General features: G+C 41.2%; 1 protein-coding gene across 5 annotated transcripts in view; it reads left to right on the top strand.

Annotated features, from left to right (window-relative positions):
* GRB10 (growth factor receptor bound protein 10) overlaps positions 1–19576 on the top strand; it is a 145319-nt gene that overhangs the window by 36038 nt on the left and 89705 nt on the right. For 2 of the 5 annotated variants that reach the window (XM_074546236.1, XM_074546241.1), the window contains exon 2: positions 281–378. In XM_074546236.1, the coding sequence (XP_074402337.1) occupies positions 328–378 (51 nt within the window). In that variant the 5' untranslated portion in view covers positions 281–327. Of the gene's footprint in view, positions 1–280; positions 379–2108; positions 2260–18585; positions 19075–19576 lie in introns of those variants that run through there. The other 3 variants (XM_074546251.1, XR_012581396.1, XM_074546230.1) reach the window with 3 other exon arrangements.

Raw genomic sequence — 19576 nt, 5'->3', positions numbered from 1 at the left:
GGTTTTGCTATGAAGGGAGGCCTTAATTTTTGCCTAAACAGTGGAAATAAAGCAGGAGCCACACAGCCTGAGAAGTTATGTTGGGTTTTTAAATGAAATATCAAATTGAATGTGTTTGCTAGGCTACAGGCAGCAAATGTGCACATTTTCTGCTTCAAATTGATGCAAATCCTCATCACCTCATCTTGATCTTCTCGGTCTCCCTCCTCCAACTGTTTTCAATAATAAGTTGATGAAATGTCTTCAGTATGGTTTCTGACAGTTTGTTTGTACTCTGCAGGTCCTGGGAAGCAGTAGATGTAATTTGAAGAAAATTTGAAGGAACAAATGGCTTTAGCTGGCTGCCCAGACTCCTTTTTACATCTTCCTTATCGGATAGTAAGTTGTGAAATTGCATGTTCATGTCAGCTTGTAGCATCATATTGCTGTGTGCTGGTGATTGATTGTGCATTCAAACTTTTCATCAAACTGCTAATAGCTGTCTGGCAATTCTCTGGGTTTTGCTAACATTTTGGAAACTGAGCCTCTGTTACCATCTTGTATTCATGTTCTGCTGCTGGAAAGACTGTGTCATTAATATATACGGATTTGATATTTGTCTTTAAAATAGCCATTTCCTAACCGGGAGAAGGCACTTGTTTCCAAAGAAAAGGTGGCAAGCTACAATCCCAGTGAAATGCCTTGCATCAAAATATATCAGTTTGCAGAATGCTATATTTGTAGGAACAAAGGCAGAGATTTTTACACTTGCTTAGATCCTATGTTTTTGAGTCATTGTGCTGTATCTAAGCAGCCAATATGGCATATTACAAAAAGTATATTTTAAAAACCCTCAGCTAAATTCAAAGGTACTTGACAAAAATGCATGTAAAAGTTCTTTTTCCCCTGGGCAGTTTTAGTTGTCATAATGCTTGCTTTGTGTTTTTTATGAAACTGCAAATTGCTAGTTTGGATGTGATCTTTTCTTTGCACTTTTTATCTTCTGTTTTCATAATATGATTACTGCCCTGAGGATTCAGTTATGATTTTGGACCCTGCAGATACACAAATAATTAAACAGTGTCATGTGACATTAAAACCTTTTCCTTTTGTCCCAAGAGAAACATTGCTAGTAGTGATTACTACAGTCATGCTACTCATTTGGAAGAAAAGCAAAAAAACAGACAAAAACAACAACATTTCCAAAAAATCTCTTTAAGATTACTATTCATGCATGTTGTGTAATATGTCAACTTACAATTTTTTTTCCCCAACAGGAAACCTCTAATTAGTTAAAAGTCTAATGTTAGTATATGCTGAGTTGTCAGCTGAATGTACCTGAATGCTTTTCCCGATAGCAGGAAAAGCATAACAGTTCTTTTATAGCTTCTTTTGCAGCTATAAAAATAGACTGGACTTTGAGAAATTGGATGTCCTGAAAATCTGTTACTCTACTTGGATCTATGAGTTTAAAAGAATATGTGAATAGATGTGCCTGGACTTCATAATTTTGATGCACTGTGAAATTATGCTTCCAATTCATTTAAAGCATCATCTGAGTCATGATGTGAAGCTGAGGGAAAGGAGAGCTATGTAAGAGAAACTTGACATTCTAGGCAGTCATTTTTGAGCTGCAAATTCTCCAACTGAGTGTCAATCTCTCTTGTGAAAACAGTGTCTTTAGTGGTTCATAGGAAGCAAAAATGTGAATTTTCGTTGGTACTCCCTTTTCTCTGACAAGCCCTGTAGATAATCTGCTTTAGTCTGGGGCAGTCAGCAGACTGGAAATTCAGAGCAACATGGGGTGACTTAAGATGGTGGGAAAGTGACTCAGTTATTTTTGGTCAAAGCTTACTGTGTGTTAACTACACTAAGTGCTTATAACCAGTTTGAAGACTAGCTCTGGAAGCCCATTCACAACTACTGTGCCTTCTGTCAGAACTGAAGTTTGCATTAAAAAAATCCTGAACATCTGTTTTTCCACCCCTACTAAATCTGACTTAGGAGCTTTCATCAACTTGTCTTTCAAATTTGGCTGCAGTGAAAGCATTTTGTTGGTAAAGGGCTGAAAGAAGGTTAAACTAAATATGCTCTAGATTAGAGTGTAAAGAAGTATTCTATTTTTTCAGCACATTTTCTTACTTAATGTGAATGAGAAGCTATGAAGGACAGCTCCAGAGATCCCGAGGTTGGGACCTTAATGCTGTAAATTCAGTATTAGAATAAATTGACACATTGGAGGTTGGGATTATATTCAAGGCAAGAAAAATGAGAACCTGGGTAAGTAAGTATGCCCTACAGAATATCCTTTAGAATGTCTTGCTGCCAATTCACCTTTTCTTATTTTTTAAAATGTTTTTAGAGAGATGGGCAAAGTATAGATCTCTGGCTTTCTTACTGGGCTCTTTGTTTGCAAGGCTTGCTGCTTTCAGAACCTCCCAGGTCTTGTTTAAGAGCTTTTTTTTTCCCTTCTTTTTCTTTTAACTTTTCCAGGAGTTTGCACATAAACCAGTCACACTGAGTGCGTTCTCCTAGAAACAATCTCCAGCTCTGTTTAAAAAAAAAAATTTAAAAAAATCAATGCTATCTTTCAGTGGCTTTCAGGAGTCCTTTCCAGATTCTTGAACTCTTCAATAAAAATCCAGCAGTGAGAATTGGCAGTATTTGTCTTCTATTCCTGGAAATTCAGAACATAGTCCCAGAATTTCTCAGAAAAAATGGGATGATTTACTGTGTTTCCGTTCTTTTGCAATCTGTAGTCACAACAGTATTTATGTGCAGTGACTTGAACTCTTGGGGAATATTTAGTTCTTTAACCCTTTACTTTGACTGTACAAGTCTCAGTGACATAAATAACAAAAGAAACCCAGTTTTTTTTTTTTTTCTCAGTTTATGAAGATATAATTTTGGGCATACAGGAATGTTCTGTTTGTCTTCCACCTTCTGCCTTCTGTTTGTTTTCTGATGACCAAGATGCAAGTATGACTTCAGTAATAATTAATGTAGTTTGGTTTTACTGACCTGAATTCTTATTTGAGAAAGAACTTGTAACTTGGTATAAAATGGACTACAAGCACTTGGCCACAAAGTAGGAGAAAATGGGAATTGCTTTCTCTTACGTGTACAGAGCTGTGGATTTCAGGATTGGTAATAATCCTCTTGATCAGAGAAGAGTGCAAAATAGTGCACATCATACTTGAAAAGCTATGTGCACTTCAAGAGTAGGAATTAAATACATTAGAGAATTAATCAGAGACTAGCTGCTGTAATGAAAGCCTCCTTCAGTGATGTCAGATTTGTGGATGGGGAGATGATTTGCTGCCAATACTAGAACTACAATAGCAACATTGCTCTGCCTTTGTCTGGAGGAGCAGTTAGGCAGAAGTCCTCCATGGCAGCTTTGATCCTTATTTTTAATAAAATGATACAGTAAGTTAGAAGACACCTTTGGAGGTCATCTGATCAAAGTCCATAGCATATTGTTTTCCTGAAGTGCTTCATCTTAGTGAGTGTGGTTTTTTGGGTAACTTGCTTTTTTATTTTCAGAGATGACTTGCTTCGATTGGGCAGTTAGAGAAGAGAGGGTTTGTCTTTTAGTGAAAGGGGAGGGAAAAAAACCCTTTTGATTTGAATAAATCTCTAATTTAATTAAAGAATTACCTTGATGGATGCAATAATCCTTACCCTTTTGACATCCAGATGCCTTCTATGTGACTCAGTCATCTCTGCCACTTTAGTATTGAACAGTCTGTTATTTGGCATTAATTTAGGTATACATGCTGCAGTCCATGTTTGTGTGCATAAAGTCTTTTTTATTGTTAAAAAACTTGCATGAAAAACATTTGTTTGCAGAATTTGTCTCCAAGTGGGCTTAGAGAGGGCTGTTGAAACCTGTGTTTTGGCCCTTATTGTCTGCCTGACACTGTTTGAATATCTTGACAATTGTTGATTGATTCTTTGGAGATCTCACTTGCCATTTGTGGTAAGAAAGGCACCAGGCCAAAATGGTTCTGGTCATTTCTCTCCTCAGCTGGGCAGGGAGAAGAAAACATAATAAAATGCTTATGGGATGGGGTAAGGGCAGGGAGAAATCACTCACTGGGTACCATCACAGGCAAAACAGATTGTCTGGGGGAAATTAGTTTAATGTATTACCAATCACATCAGAGGAAGGTAATGAGAAATAGAGATAAATTTTAAAAACATATTCCCCCCACCCTGTCCTTCTTCCCACGTTCTACTTCACTCCCAGTTTGCTCTCTCTCCTCCCCTCCAGTGATGCAGTGGGATGGGGAATGGGGTTTGCAGTCAGTTCATTGTCATTGTCTCTGCCAGTCTTTCCTCCTCAGGGGGAGGACTACTCATACTCTTCCCTTGCTCCAGTATGGGGCCCTTCCCAGGGAGAGAGATTTCCATGAGCTTCTCCAGTGTGGATCCTTCCTACATGAGCATAAATCCCTTCCAAGGGATGCAGTCCTTCCACAACAGGCTGTTGTGTCTTGTGGGGTTGCAGGGCATAACCTGCTCTAGTGTGAGCTCTTCTCTCTCTCTCTCTGTGGGTGCAGGTCCATTAGCCTGCTCCAGTGTGGGCTTCCCATAGTGTCACAGCCTCACTTGTGCATCTGCATGCTCCAGCACAGAGCCCTGGTTGGGCTGTAGGTGCATCTCTGGCTCCCCTGTGGGACTCCATGGGCTGCAGGGACACAGCTGCTTCACCATGGTCTGCACCACGGGCTGCAGGGAAACCTCAGCTCCAGTGCCTGGAGCACCTCCTCCCACTCCTTCTTCACTGACCCTGGTTTCTGCAGAGCTGCTTCTCTCCATATTCCCACTCTTCTCTTCATCTGCAACTTGTCATAGTTTAGGAATGGTAGTCCTTGATTTAGTTCTCCCACTGAGGCTCTCCAGATCACACTGTTGCTGGGTTGCTCCCCCAGCCCTTCCACTGGGGGTGGCCAGAGAGGAGAATTGGAGGCTCAAAAGGCAAAGATAACAGGTTAAGATGAGAACAGTTTACTGGGAGCCATGAGATAAGAAAAGGAACAGTAACAGCAACAATATTGACAACAAAAGTGTTTATTAGAGAGTGATTTCACATGCAGGACGCTCTGGGAACCTGACCAGTGCCAGGCTTGCTCATCGGGAAGGAACCCCTTCTCAGAATGCCCCTTTTCTGACCCCAGGCAATGAGGTGAGGTGGTGTAGAATAACCTCCCTGTCTTAGTAATGTCTTGGTCAGAACCAGGACATAATTGAGCAGATGGTTTTTTTTTTTTTTTTTCTTCACAGAAGCCAACCTGGTCCCTCCCCCCACTCCCAAAGCCTTCTCTTGCAAACCCAATACATGATTTTCAAGATTCAAAACAAATGGTGGCTTAATTTACTCTTATTAGGCTTAAACATACAAGGATTCTGCTTCCGTAAAATTTAAAATTAATCCTGGAGTTTGGTTTTTTCACCCTAAGAGGACAATATGGAAGGACCAGAGTGCACAAGCAGGCTTTCAAAGTCCTTGGGCATAGCTGAGTGAAAAAACACCAGATGCATTATTACATTGCATCATTCTTCTACATATTGCATAAAGAAAAGCTGAAATGTTGCTACTGCCAATGCAGAAAGTCATCAGATTTGTGAAATATGGTGTCAGTCAACAGATCTTTTATTGACGATACTCTTGTTTTAACAGTTTACATGGATGTGGTGTAGAGGGTTGACGGACTGGAGCAGACAAAGTACAAAGCAGCGCGAACATTAGTGAATGTTTTTACAAGACATGTTGTTGCCTCCAATATGAAGTTATGAAATCTGTCTCCCCGAGTGCAGACTGCAAATGTTTTTTACAGATACAGTTGATGCTGCTTGTTAGTTTTCATTGAAGACCAACTGAAGCTAGATTTCTAGCTTTTATTTTTCTTGGAAAGAAGTCTATTTAAAAAATTGCCCTGAAACCAGTTGTTTTCATTAACACTGAAATAGGAGTGTGGTGCTTACCACACTCCACTTGAAGAGGAGTGCAAGTGTACTTGCCACCATTATGGTGTATCATCAGAATACTTTATATGAAACAAAATAGCATCAAAGAAGTTTGTATCTTGCACTAAGCTTCTATGCAATTGATTGCAGTTTCCCTTCTGACAAGAAATAGTAATCAATCTTTTTTTTTTTTATTTTTTGATGTACTAGTTTACATTTCTACATTTCCAGTCACAAGTATTTACCTTACTGTTTGCACCTCTGCTTTTGTATTCTGATTTACAGAAGTTGGTTGGCAAAACCTGAAGTCTTCTTTTGAAGGTGAATGCAAGCAAGAAATTTCAAGTTGCTCAGTCCACATTTTCCAATTACATGAATTTTTTCCACCCATCAGGAGAAAAGACTCAAAACACTCTAGTGGTCAATCATACCATTTGCTGCTTGTATTACTACTACCATTGGTCAGGATAGACCAAATTGCAACACAGATGTTGCAAACCAAGTGAGAAAATAAAGTAAAGAAGTTTAATTTTGCATCTTCCTGTTAATGATTTCATGCTTAAACACTAGCTTGACCCTGTCGTTAAATTCAAGCAGTCTCTTGATTCAGCTCTGGTTTTCATTCATGTTTAAACCTATGATTTGTTACTTTTATACTTGAGAGAAAGTTGAGTGTGGATCTTAGGAATGTATATAGATACCTGAAATGTTGTAAAGAGAATGGAGCCAGGCTTCTTTCCCTGACCAGAGCCAGTGGACACGATCTGAAACACAAGAGGTTCTCCCTTGATGTTGGACAATGCTCTTTCACTGTGAGAGTGACTGAGCACTGGCGGAGGTGGTGAAATCTCCATTCTTGGAGATTGTCCAAAGCCACCCAGACATGATCTCAGGCACTGGCTGTAGGTGGCCCTGCCTGAGCAGGGATTGGACCAGGTGACACCCAGAGGTCTCTTCCAACCCCAGTCAATCGGTGATAGCGTGAAAATCAAAAGCAGCGGGTCTCTTTAGGTTCTGACTTATATGCAGCTTTTAAGAGGATACTTCAAGACTGGAAACATACCCACATTGATATAGAAATAAGAACAGAGTATTTTCTGCTGTTCTCTCACAAAACTTCACGAGAACATTGTGAAGCAATGGTAACAATCAGTTTAGCAGACTATAGCACCAAACAAAATCCTGCATATTTTTTCATGAGTTGGATCTTTTCCAAATGAGTAAATATTTAACAAGCTGTTTACCAACTGGTTATTTTGGAGAAGTACCAGTATGAATTTTTTCATGTTAATAACAGCTCTGATTTAACAGAAGAGAGTTGATGTACCAGTCATAAGAGAGCTTCACACTTCAAATGCCTGCATAAATATAAAAAGATAGAAACCTGAAATACAAAGGAATGGAAGTTTTTTTTTTTTTTTTTTTAAAAGTGCATTGAATATAACCAACTGGAATTACATTACTGATAGTTGAGGGCATCTGCTTTTAATGAACATCCTTACACAGATGTTCTGTGTTCTAAATATGAGTAAACAGTAACCAGTGGAGAAGGTTATTTTGTTTTTTAAGCGGAAGATAATATTGCTGTGTACTTGGAGCTGTCACTTTTCAAGAAAGCACTGTGGCTCGAATAGTTCTTAGTGTTGTTGTCCATGCCAGTTGGCTCAGAGAGATCTCCTCTATCCTTGGAAAAGACCAGTGATACAATGTTGCCTTATATTTAAGTATTTCCAGGAAATATATCTAGATACAGAACTTGCATAAAGTTGTGCCCAGGACATTTTCTTGTGTTACATAGTCTAAAGAGAATCTGTTTGATCGAAGGAAGGACAATATTTCATAAGCACTTATATAATTTTTAAGTTAAAAAAGAAGGTAGGAAAAAACTCCTCCAAACTACCAGCCCAGATCCTGTGATTCTGAATGAAGCTGTTTTTGTGAACAAATCTGAGAAGAGAATTTTCCTGTTTCTAGAGAGAAACTGCGGGTACGGTTTCCAGACTTTTTTGTTCATGTGATGCCTCATGGCAGAGACCTCCTTGTTTCTACACTTGCAGACTTTCTACTCCAAACCGAAGCCGCCGATTCAAAGAAGAATGGAGAGCCTGAACTCACTGTAGCCTTGGTGTGGTGAAGGTGCCATTTACTCTGTAAAGCTAGGAATAAACATATCAGGTCAAACTAGTACTAGCTGTGACTGAAAACAATCTTTTCCTGCTCTTTTTGCAACCCCTAAGAACTTTCTTTTCCGTTCCTAATATAACGTAATCTGGAGTGGTCTTTTTAGAAAGTTATTCGTAGGTTCCCACAAAACCCTGCCACTTTTTGAGGTCTTTAATTTCTAGTGTTGTAGGTATGTTCTCTTTGTGGAGAGGTGGGATGGAAAGTGCTGCACAGAGCAAGGACTTGTACAGCTGACTCTGCTTTTTCAGGATGGAATTTTACCAAATTGATCAGCTTTCAGGAATCCTTCATAAACAAGGGGCCAGATTATTGGTATTAATGGCCTTTTATGCTAGATAGTATTGATATTTTAATCCAAGGCATTAAGATACAGAGTTTTTATTTCTGGTTTTGAAAGAACAGTGAGCAATCAAAGGTAGAACACAAATGCCCAGCAAAGCTCTCAGGCTTTACTGCTATTTTAAGATAGTTTTGGCCTGTGTGCTGGTACGGCCAGTGTGCATATTTGAAATTCTAGCCTCTACAATGAAAAGACAAGCCCTCAGAAACAGCCAGTGGTTTTGGAGCATGCTGGTCCTTTGCAAGCTGAATGTTAAACAATGACTTAAGACTCTACTACACATTGGCTGTAGCTCTTGGTGTCTTACACGTTGGCTCCATTTTTTGACATAATTTTGGCAAGTGGGGGAGCCTGGCAATCCTTCATGCTAGAGTCCCTAGCTCTAATAAGGCGCTTTAGTTATTAGCACAAGTAAATAGTTGTCCATTTGTGCTTCATTAATGCATATTAGTCATACAGTAAATGCTGTCATGCTGGCAAGTTCCCCAGAAGAGTGAATACTTCTGTGCAGTTCAGAAGGGGGTTTCTGACAAAGTGGTGTTGGCACCTTTCTTGAAGAAGTTCTTGAAGCTAGTAGTGTAGGAGAATGGCAGGCCATTATTTCAGCTCACATGAGATTTGTAGGATTGATACTTCAGTGAAGGCAAAGAGGTATTTTTCATCAATTTTATGCTGTTGCAGTAGGTTCTTCTCAGGTATTCAGTTGACTTTTCTACAACCTTCAGCTATACTGATGCAGGTTGCTTTGGGCTGTGGGGCGTACAGATGAAGTGCCTCCTCTTCTAATGAAAATAGATGTTCCAGAAATCCCATATGATTGTCCAGTATTGTAAAATTTTAACTACGTATTTGAAGAAACCTAGTATGTGCAGCTAGATGAAATCAGAAGACAGCACAAGACCCATGATCTGTGTAAGTGTTTTGGTTTCTTGAGAGATAAGACCCTTAGTACAAATGGTATAAAACTGCAGATGAACATGACTTGTTCTTTGGAACAGCCAGTGTAGATCCTTTGAGTTCTTGGCAGTGACTTCTGGAAGGACTTGCTCCATACTCTTGCCAGCTTGTCAAGGCTGACCAGCTTCTGGTGCTTCGTATTGTCATCCTCACTGTTTTGAAGAGGAGTGTGTTTTCTGCTTCTGCACTCACCGGGATCATCCTCTGATTAGTTACTTACTCTTTTGAAGATAACGGTGAGTAGCCTTGCTAGCGTAGTGTTGGTTAGCGTCCTTTGCATCTTCTAATCAATCCTATCTGCTCCTAGTTAGCTTGTCTGATCCTTAACTTCCCTTTGCTCTCAGTAATGGTTCAATCCTCCAGATGCTGGCACTGTGCTCAAAGAACTGGGAGACACGAGGAGGAACTAGGAAAAACTGAGGGAGAAAAATCATTGCTCTTTTGTGTCCTTAGCTGCTGGATCCTGTGCACAACTGAGAGCTAACTAAACCAGTAGCCATCCTTTTGTTGTTACTTGCCTATATAAGAATTCCTTGTTTTTTCTTGGCATCCTTTGCTTGCTCCAGCTTTTCTGCATGTGCACAATCTCCATGTTCTTTCTGTGTAACCTCTTCCTCTTTAACGCTCTTTGTGTTTCAGCATTTTAGCTGAGGCAGGAGATGCCTGTCCATTCAGCTGGCTTCTGCCATTCCCCTGTGACTTTCTGCATGCCACAATGCACCTTTCTTGGGATTTGAGTAGGCTGTCCTGCAAGATCAGATTGTTGCCCTGGGTGCCTTGGTTCTTCAGAGAAGTCTGCCATGGGAATCTTGCATGCAGATCCTTGAACAGGCCAAGAAATCTGTTTTCTCATAGTCCAAGACTGTGATTCTGCTGGTAGTCTTGCTCTCTTTGCTTACTCATTACCGTGATCTCTGCATCATCTCCACTGCCATCAACCTCTTCCTTTCCAAATGGCTCTTCTTTGTCTATCAGTTGGCTTTGCCAGCTTGTTGGTCCAGCAGGAAAATGCTTCCCCAGTCGGCTCACTGATCACTTGTGAAGTTGTCTTCAACTCACTCCAGAAATCTTTGTGTAGTCCAGTGCTGGCTGCAGCTGGAATGGCACTGTTTGCTTGTGAGTGGGTCAGAAATGTGGTTTAGCCAATTTGTGTTAAGTTTCTCCCCATCCCATGCACCTGGCTGCAAAGAGGGACTTCATTGCTTTGAGCAAGACAGGTATTCTGAGCATTAATCTTCTTAAAGATGGTGAGTGCTTCTTTTGGGAAGTATTGAAGTGGAAAATGAGGGACTTGGCCGTGTGACAGAAGTAAAGGAGAATCTAGAGGTGCTGGCCAATTGTCCAGGTGTTTCCTGTCCAGCACTGTCCCTTGTGGCTTCCCAGCCAGGGTGTTTGTACTCGGTCTTCTGTCATGGTGTTTTCCTGGCTTCCCTGATGTTTACTCTCTCTCACAGGGCTTATATCCAAGTGGACTGTCTGCCATGCTGCCTTCTCCAAGGACCCACTGCCAGCCATATCTCCCCAGGACTGTCCTTGGGGTGGTGTAGAGAAGCTCCCCCTTGCTGACATCAGGTCCACCCTCAGATGTGACTGGTGCTGCTGTCCTTTGGTCATGACTGCCTCTGGCTCCAAGTTATTTGGTGGGGAGGCACTAGGGGAGTCCTGGCCAGATGTTCCCCTTTCCGCTCCACTGTGGGCCCCTTGCAGAAGAGATGCCATCTGCATGCCTGGAAGGCACGGAGGCAGTTCAGGTCAGGGAGCAAGGGCTGACAAAAGCCTTCCAATGCATGAACTGTTTTATTGATTGTAAAGGGTTTGTGCCTAGCCTGGCAAGGCTAACATCTCCCTTTCGTGCCTCTAGGTTTTCTGCCTCTTCCATCTCTAGCAAAGACCTGACCTCCCAGGTTTGCCTTGCATGGTTATGTTCAGGCTGATGGAGAGTAGTGGGTGGGGGAGCTTGGGAGAAGATGTTCTAGCTCTCCTGGAGGGAGATCATGGGCTCTTTCAGGAAGACATCTTGGCAGTGATGAGGTCAGGAGACAGTTAACTATTAACTTCCATCTGGCATCTTTCCTCATCACCCTCTGTGGGGCTCTGGGTCTCCTGCCACCTGGTTGGGTGAAGCCCTTTTATCCTGCACAGTCTTTCTGTGTGCTTGTACCCTGTTCCCCCTCTGCATATCCTGCTTCTTCCAGAGCTGTTTCTTGGGCTCATTCTTTGTGGCCACACCACCATGACCTCTTGGAAAGATTTCTGCAGAAGGTGACTCCAGGGCCATATGTAGCATACATGTTACATACATCCATAAATAATCAATTTATGAAAGCAATTTGTTTACTCACCCACACATGCCCTCTCAAGTTAATTTTTTTTTTTTTTCCTTTTTGAATTCAGGACAGAACTAAGAGTTTGTCAACCGGAATATAAATGCCAATATTTGAGGTAGTCACCTTAAGTGTTTTGTAGCTGGAAGTATTTCTAGAACATGTTTCCTAAGGTAAAAAGACTTCAGAGGGCTTGTTTCTCTACTTCTAACTATATAGAAGTATGTAAGGCAGCGAGTTGCAAATTTGATGAAAAATATTCCTTCCTGTGTATTTGTTGGGGAGATTTCTGCATGGCATACATTATTTTTGCCATGATGTGAGCAGAAGGGTTAACTGAAGTTTGCTGAAGATATTCTGAAAAAGGCATCTCTTGCAATCTTGTTTTTTCTGGAGTCCTTTATGTCCTTGGAATTATGACAAGCTGCTGGCTGTTGAACATGAACTGTCTGTATGGTTAAGTCACAAACCATAACTGCTATGCTGGATGAGAGTTGGAAAAAAAGTTTTTTGACAGTGTATCTTTTGAGTATGACTTGCCCTGAAGATTAAAATAAACCCAAACCCACAAGACCAGAAACTTCTCATCCGTAGCATCTTCTGAAACAGGGATATTGACACAATAACATGTATTATTATGATGTAAGATTACACACATGCTGTCAGTATTGTGGTGTGATAATGAGCTTCTAGGTAACCCGTCACAGTAAATTTTCCTGGTTTAGCTAAATAAGTAGTCTTCTGTCTATCTGTATCCAGAAGGTGGCCCATTCCTCTCACCCACAGTTTGATTCTGAAGCCTAGTTCAATGTTTTTCCTCATCTCTTCCTTATCCTGTGATTCTTTTTTTCTTTTTTTTTTTAATCTCTGATTTGACTTTAATCTCAGCAGGAATGTTTTCCACTACCTTTTATGTCACAGACCTGCATTTTTGGGTTAGAAAGAATAGCTCAAAACCAGAGGAAGCAGTACAATGAATACTGGTTGTACTGTAAAAGGTACCACCCCGAATTAATCACCATTCAGCTGAAGTGTGGTGGCTGCTCATGTGCAAGCTGCCAGCCCCTTGAACTGCAAGGTAAACAAGTTACTTCCCCTCCCTAGTCTTTCTTCAGCAGTGGTTTCACAGAAGAGAAAGAAAAGCCACTTCAATTCCAATTGAACAGCAGCTTATCCGATTGCATCCCATCTTTTCTTGGAGCAAACAGTAGAAATCCATTTGCAGAGATGTTCTTGCGGTTGGTAGGAGTAGTGTTTCGGTGTTGCTGAAGCCAGCATGATCAAACATTGCATATGTGGATTTATTACAACTGTGGGATTTCTTGAACTTTTCTTCTGGCTGACCAGGTTTGCAATCTCTGTTCAGATCTCCTTGTCTGGAGACCCTTTACCTGGGCAGGTCTTGTTTTGAGGTGGTTTGCTCATTCTGTTTCATGTGCTGCCTTGGCAAAGTTTGGCACAGCAGACCTTCCTCCAGTAGCATACTGGTAGTTATGAAACCCTTTTGATCTGTTGAGACTTTAATGTAGCCTCAGAGACTTTGTGTAGAATTAAAGCAGCTGCTGCTAACCATGTAGGAGTGCCTCAGTGTATGTTCTGATGTACTGTGGATAACTTCCTTGGATGTGTCCAGTAGGTGTTAAAAGTGGTGAGGAGCTGTATAAAAATAAATGGTCACTTGACACACACACACTGTGAGCAACTTTAAAACAGAACAAAACAAAAAGAAAGCCTTCCAAGTATGAAGAGATGATTGATGTGCTTGCTTTTAGTGTGCCAGCTTCTGCAAAAACTGAAGATTTATACTTTGTATTGTGTTTTCTGGGACAGCGTGCAATTTTACATGTAATTTGTTACTATTTAAATGCAAATTGCTGATCTTTTGTAAATTTTCTTCCTTCAGAGAATGTTAAGTCAATAAAGATTTTCTGATAAAGCCATCTTAATGCAGGATAACTGGTAGAGCTACTTGCAATTAACTCCCTTTCCTCAAGGAAAGGAAAACATGGCAGCCACTACCTTGAGATGGATAGATGCAAGTATATATTTTTATTGATACTGGAACAAGTGTAACAATGATGCATATTTAATATAGTACCTAGATTTTTGAAAGTTAGACAGATAGTTAAACTAGGCTGAGCATTGAGAGAAGTTCTCAGGCTAAAAAGTACTTTTGAGGTGCTTGGATTTTACCATAGTAAAAAACCTAAATATTTGTTTTTCTAAGGACAGTGAAGATGAGGAAAATCAGAATCATTTAGGTTGGAAAAGACCTCTAAGATCATTGAGTCCAACCTTTGACAGATAACCACCCTGTAAACTAGACTATGGTATTAGGCTCCAAGTTCAGTCATGGACACCTCCAGGGATGGTGACTCCATCACCTTCTTGGGCAGTTTGTCCCAGGTTTAAGAGCCCTTTTCATGAAGAATTCCTCTCAGTATCCAACCTCAACCTTCTCTGGTGCAGCTTGAGGCTGTGTCCTCCCATCCTGTGGCTGGTTGCCTGGGAGAAGATGCTGACCCCCACCTGGCTACAGCCACCTCTCAGGCAGTTGTAGAGAGCAACAAGGTCCCCCCAACCTCCTTTTCTGCAGGGAACACCCCCAGTTCCCTCAGCCACGTGTTGTAGGACTCATTCTCCAGACCCTTTGCTGGTGCCGTTGCCCTTCTCTGGACTTGCTCCAGCACCTCTATGTCCTCCTTGTAGTGAGGGGCCCAGAACTGGACTCACACACTCAAAGTGTGGCTGAGTACAAGGTGATGATCACTGCCCTGGCACTGCTGGCCTGTTTTTGATACAAGCCAGGATCCCATCATCCTTCTTGGCCACCTGGGCACGTGCTGGCTCGTGTTCAGCTGCTGTTGACCAGCGCCCCCAGGTTCTTTTTTGCTGGGCAGCTTTCCAGCCACTCTTCCCCAGCCTGGAGTGTTGTGTGGGGTTATTGTGACCCAAGTCCAGGAGCTGGCACTTGGACTTGTTGAACCTCATATAATTGTCCCTTTGATCCAGATCCCTCTGGAGAGCCTTCCTGCCCTGCAGCAGATCAGCTCTCCCACCCGGCTTAGTGTTGCCCATGAACTTACTGAGGGTACACTTGATGCACTCATCCAGATCATCATTAATAAAGGTACTGAAGAGAACTGGGCCCTGTATTAAGCCCTGGAAGTTTCTTTCATTTTGAGAAATTGAAGTAAGACAGTGATGCACTGGAGTAGTCAGGATGGCTCCTGTTGTTGGTCTTATCTTAATTTTTGTTTTCTTTCCAGCTGTTATGAATTGACAATTTCTGTGTTGGTATTTCTGTAATGCAGGCTGCAGCATCATTTGTATTAGAAATTTTGTCCAGCCATTGTGTGGTAACATTTGAGGATGGCAACTTAATGAAGTCTGATACAGCATCACTGTGAGGAATTTTTTTTTCAGAAATACTGTTTTGAACATCACAGTGAAAGGTACAGTTATGTGTGTGACTTTCTGAGAGCTGCACAGGTTAAATGAGATTCATACATGATTAAAGAAAGAAATTCAGACATTCAGGCATGTTGTTCTGTTGGTAATGATGAGGGTTTTTTGGTTTGTTTTTTTCCCTATTCTGAAGGCTTGCAAAGTAACCCATTGCTGCTAAATATGCAGTACAAAACAACTATTTTAAGTACCCATATCTTGCAGACTGCTTCTTAGACTCCAGTATTTTTTTGCGTAAACTACATTACTGATTTGCTCTGACTGTAACCCTGATATTTGGCATGCAGAGAACACAGCAGTCTGTTCCAATACAAGATCTGATGCTAGGTTATTAATCATGAATAATTACTGTGCCTTAGGCTGGTAGACTGTGATTTATGTGGGGTTTAAGTAGGGTATAGAGGAGTCAACTGAAGTGTATAAACATTTGCCCCATATCTGAGATTCTGAAATGTCTTTTGTTTGTTTTTGGTAAGCCTTGCTGTTTTAGAGATGTGTAAAGAGTTAATTCTGTATTGAATTGAGAGCAAGTCACCGGAACTGTAAATGCCCCTGTCTGAAGTGAGCAGTGAGTTCTGGGGCAGATGGCTCTATGTAACAGGAGAATGGATCTTTACCTGAGCAGAAAGGTGTGTAGTCCAGGTAATCAGGATCATAGGTTTGATCAGATGGGACAGGCACTTCTAGCCCTGTTAATTATGTATCTAGCACCAAGGATCACTGTTAGGAAGGAGGGGAGGGGTACCAAGCACACCCTAAATTTCAGATATTGAACAAATTGCCTAGAAAGTAGAGTGATGAGGCCCATGTTGCTAATAGTTGAAGCAAGGAAGGATAGCAAAGTAGTCTTGTATGAATTTGTTCAATGTGACACTTGAAATTGGTCAGATTATCAGTTTGAAGACCTGAAGAGCAATTTCATTAGAAGGTGAGAGTTTGTTCACTGACATCCAGTAAATTTTAATGTTCATGTGGTCACAGTGGCTTTTTCCCCACAGGAGGTTTATCATTTTATCACTTCTGTCGAGGGCTGTGGAGAACCATGTTTACTTGTTGGCCCATTCAGATTCTCAGTTTGAACCTGAACCATCATAAAGACAAAAGGGAGATAGCACTATTGCTAAGTAAGAGAGCAGACCCACATTCAGATGGTATAAATGCCTTTGTGTTTCATGCTACTTGCATTCCTTTGTTGAGTTTCATCTGTCTTGATGTCTAGGACTTCCTAGCTATAAGCTTGCATGCTCTTAAATGTAATGCTCTTAAATGTAATTTAGGTTGTCTTGCTGTGGTTGCCACTTCCAAAGCATAGAGATTTGAATATAAATTCCTGAAGAGAATGCACTTGTATGGAAACAGTGGTTCCTTCAACCCAGGTGGCGTCTTCCCTTCTCTGCTCCCTCTCCTGGTCTGAGACAGAGAAATGTGTTGCTGCAATGCCAGATCCAGAGTCCACCAGCTCATCCTTTCAAGCACTGAGCTTTCCAAGGTTAATTCAGGGCATCATTAGCCTGTGCTAGGACAGACTGTCCAAGGCGTTTTGCGGAACGTCTCCTGTCCATGTGGTAGAAGGAAGCTGTCAAAACCTGACTCCCAAAGCCAGTGTTCTTGGAAGCAGCTGGCCAGCAGTGCTGCTATAACCAAAGCTGTAGTAGATTTGATGCCAAGTGGAACAGATGAGCTACCTTATATTTCACAGGTCTGAGCATGGGGAGGCCAGTGTGTTGGAAAGGATCAAATATCCCGTACTTTCTTTCTGTGTTACAGCTTCCCCCAAAATAATAGATGAGATTTTTCTTTTTTTTTTCTTTTTTAATGCAAGATTAAAGGACTTAAAGGAAATAATTTTGAAGATGTTTTCTCAGATTGGACAGGTGTGTTAGCAAGTGTGTGATGCTGAAATTTTCCATTGCACCAGAGTACTAATACTCATTCCCATTATATTTTTTTTGTCCTTCTGATGAAGAAGGAATATAGTCTGACAGTGCGCTTAAGAAACTTGGAGAAAATATGGAGAGTGACCCTGTAAGGATTCTTGAATAGGCTAAAGGTTTTATGAGCAACAACACATTGTGGTGGGTTGCATTACTCCCTAGATTCTGTGGGCACCATCCAGTATAGTTAACACGTATGAACTTGTGCTTTTGGCTCAATTTAACGTAGTCTGTTACATGTCAGTTCTTTGATACAAGATCTAACTGAAAAGCCTCTTAAAAAAAAAGAGGAATATGGCATACTGCTTTAGGTTATACTTTCTCATGGTAAGAAAACTCAATTTTTAAGTTTAATTCCTATTGAAAAGTACAGTTCACTCTCACAAATACCAGATTTTTCGGGGACTTCAGTGTTTGAGTCAGTATTGACCAAACCCAAAGAGTTTAGAACATGCAGCAAAGGATGTAGCTTTGAACATGTATCTTTGTCAGTGGCAGTCCCTTGCCAGTGGGAGTGACTTGCTTTGGAGGTGAGGTTAATTTGCAATTAAGTACAAGCTACAGATACATTATCAAGTTCTGTGGGCGTCAGCAGAAGAAACAAAATTTCCATTTAAGTATGCGACTTTCCTACTGTGAGGAATTTCCTAATACAGACTTCATTTATTCAGTGGTGTTTTGTTAGAAATGAAAAGAGGTCTAGTTTGTTTTAAAAAAAAGAGAAGTAAAAGGATACTTTGTCAGCAAGTTGATTCTTCATTTTTCTAAGTACTTTATAGGTGAAAACACCTTTAAGGAGTTATTGCCTTCACTGAAAATTTTGTGCAATTGTTTCTTTTCTGTATTTCAAGACTTTATTTTAGCTGTAAACTATGTAAACTGCCTCTAACAGCCACAGTAGTTTTAGTGTCATTAAAAATAGAACAAGCTTTTAGCATTTCTAAGCCTGTCAGTTGGATTCCCTCATTGCTAGCTGATTAAAAGACAGCAACCATGATGCACTGAATTTTCTTCTACCATAATAAATGTCATTCTGGTCCAATAAGTGCACTATGGAGTATACTATCCATTTTCTCTGTGCAGAATATGGGGAGACAGCTCCATTTTTGCAGAAGTGGTTGGTTCCTACTAAGAGAGGACTGCATCTAGTGAGAGAGTTCTTGCCAAATGTTGGGTTCAGGGGTTCTGAAAGCTCTGTTAATGCCAGTTTTGCAAAGATCAGCCTAGAGAAGCTGAATCTCTAGTGTTAGCCTGTATGCATGCTGCGAAAGTGCATTGCTGGAGCTGTCAGCTAACACTCACTATGCTCACCCCTGCCTTACTGGAGAAAAGCCTTTTAGGAGTAAACAGCTGCTACCAGATACTGTTGGAGGTTGCTAGCTGTGGTCCAGCTCTTGGTTGGCTACATTAATTAATTAATTATTTAATTAATTTCCTGGATGCCAAAGAGACACTGGGAGTTGGGGCAGGGGCTGACAGAAAGAAACTGGGTGGTGTTGCTTTTTGGCTTGCCCTGATAGCAATTGCAGTGCAGGTAGTGATAAGTCACAAACTAGACTCCTAAAAATAAATCTGAGGCACCTTCAGAAAAATAAGTTTTTGGCTCAGCTATAGCAGTGCTTCCTATAACTGTGTTGGGCTATAGCTTTTAGGAAGAAGCACTTCAGTGGCTCAGGGCATGCACACTATGGGGTTTCAGTGTTGACAACAGGGTCCAAACCCCCAGGTTTTTTTAGACTTGAAGGTTTTCTGATCAGTGAGCTGCTAAAGCCCGGGGGAGGGTCAGGAGATAAGTTCCTCCAAGGTCAGACTGACAAGCCTTTCTGCCTTCCCCTGTATCATGGGACGTAATATAATTCCTGTGATTCATTTAACAAATTCTCTGCCACTGCAGAGACATGGACCACGGACGCAGGTCTGTCTTTTCTGTCGGCCTCATTTTCCTTCTCCCTTTGCTAATTCCTGCTGTGTTGTAGCTGTCTTATTTATTGTGTGGTGGGCTGGTAATTCTGCTGAGGGTTATAGGAATGTGTGGATCACAACAGGTCTGTGTACCCTGCTAGGTTATCGTGTGTTTTCAGTGATTTGTGGCACAGAGGATTGGAGGTGCTGTGGTGTGTTGGGAGGAATGTGCTGCTGCCTTTGCTGCTCCTTTAATCCCGAACTGGCTTGTTTGTTCTTGGTCTCCAGGGTTATTGCTCCCAGTCTTGACAGCCAGTACTGTAAAATCAGAAGGATTCCTGCAGTTAGTGGCTTTGCTACTTCAGGAGAGAAAGCCCAACTTTTGACAAAGCTAAGTGGCTTTATTTTAAGCCCTTGTTTGTACAAGCTCTCTTAGCAATGGGAATGCTAAAATTCTAGGTTCACAGTTACTCTGTTGACTTACTGAGCCTTTCACTTGGCTCTTACCTAGTCAA

The sequence above is a fragment of the Zonotrichia albicollis genome, chromosome 1, assembly GCF_047830755.1.
Source record: "Zonotrichia albicollis isolate bZonAlb1 chromosome 1, bZonAlb1.hap1, whole genome shotgun sequence".
Lineage (NCBI taxonomy): Eukaryota > Metazoa > Chordata > Aves > Passeriformes > Passerellidae > Zonotrichia > Zonotrichia albicollis.
Note: the sequence above shows the minus strand (reverse complement) of the source record. Positions and strands in the feature narration are given on the sequence as shown.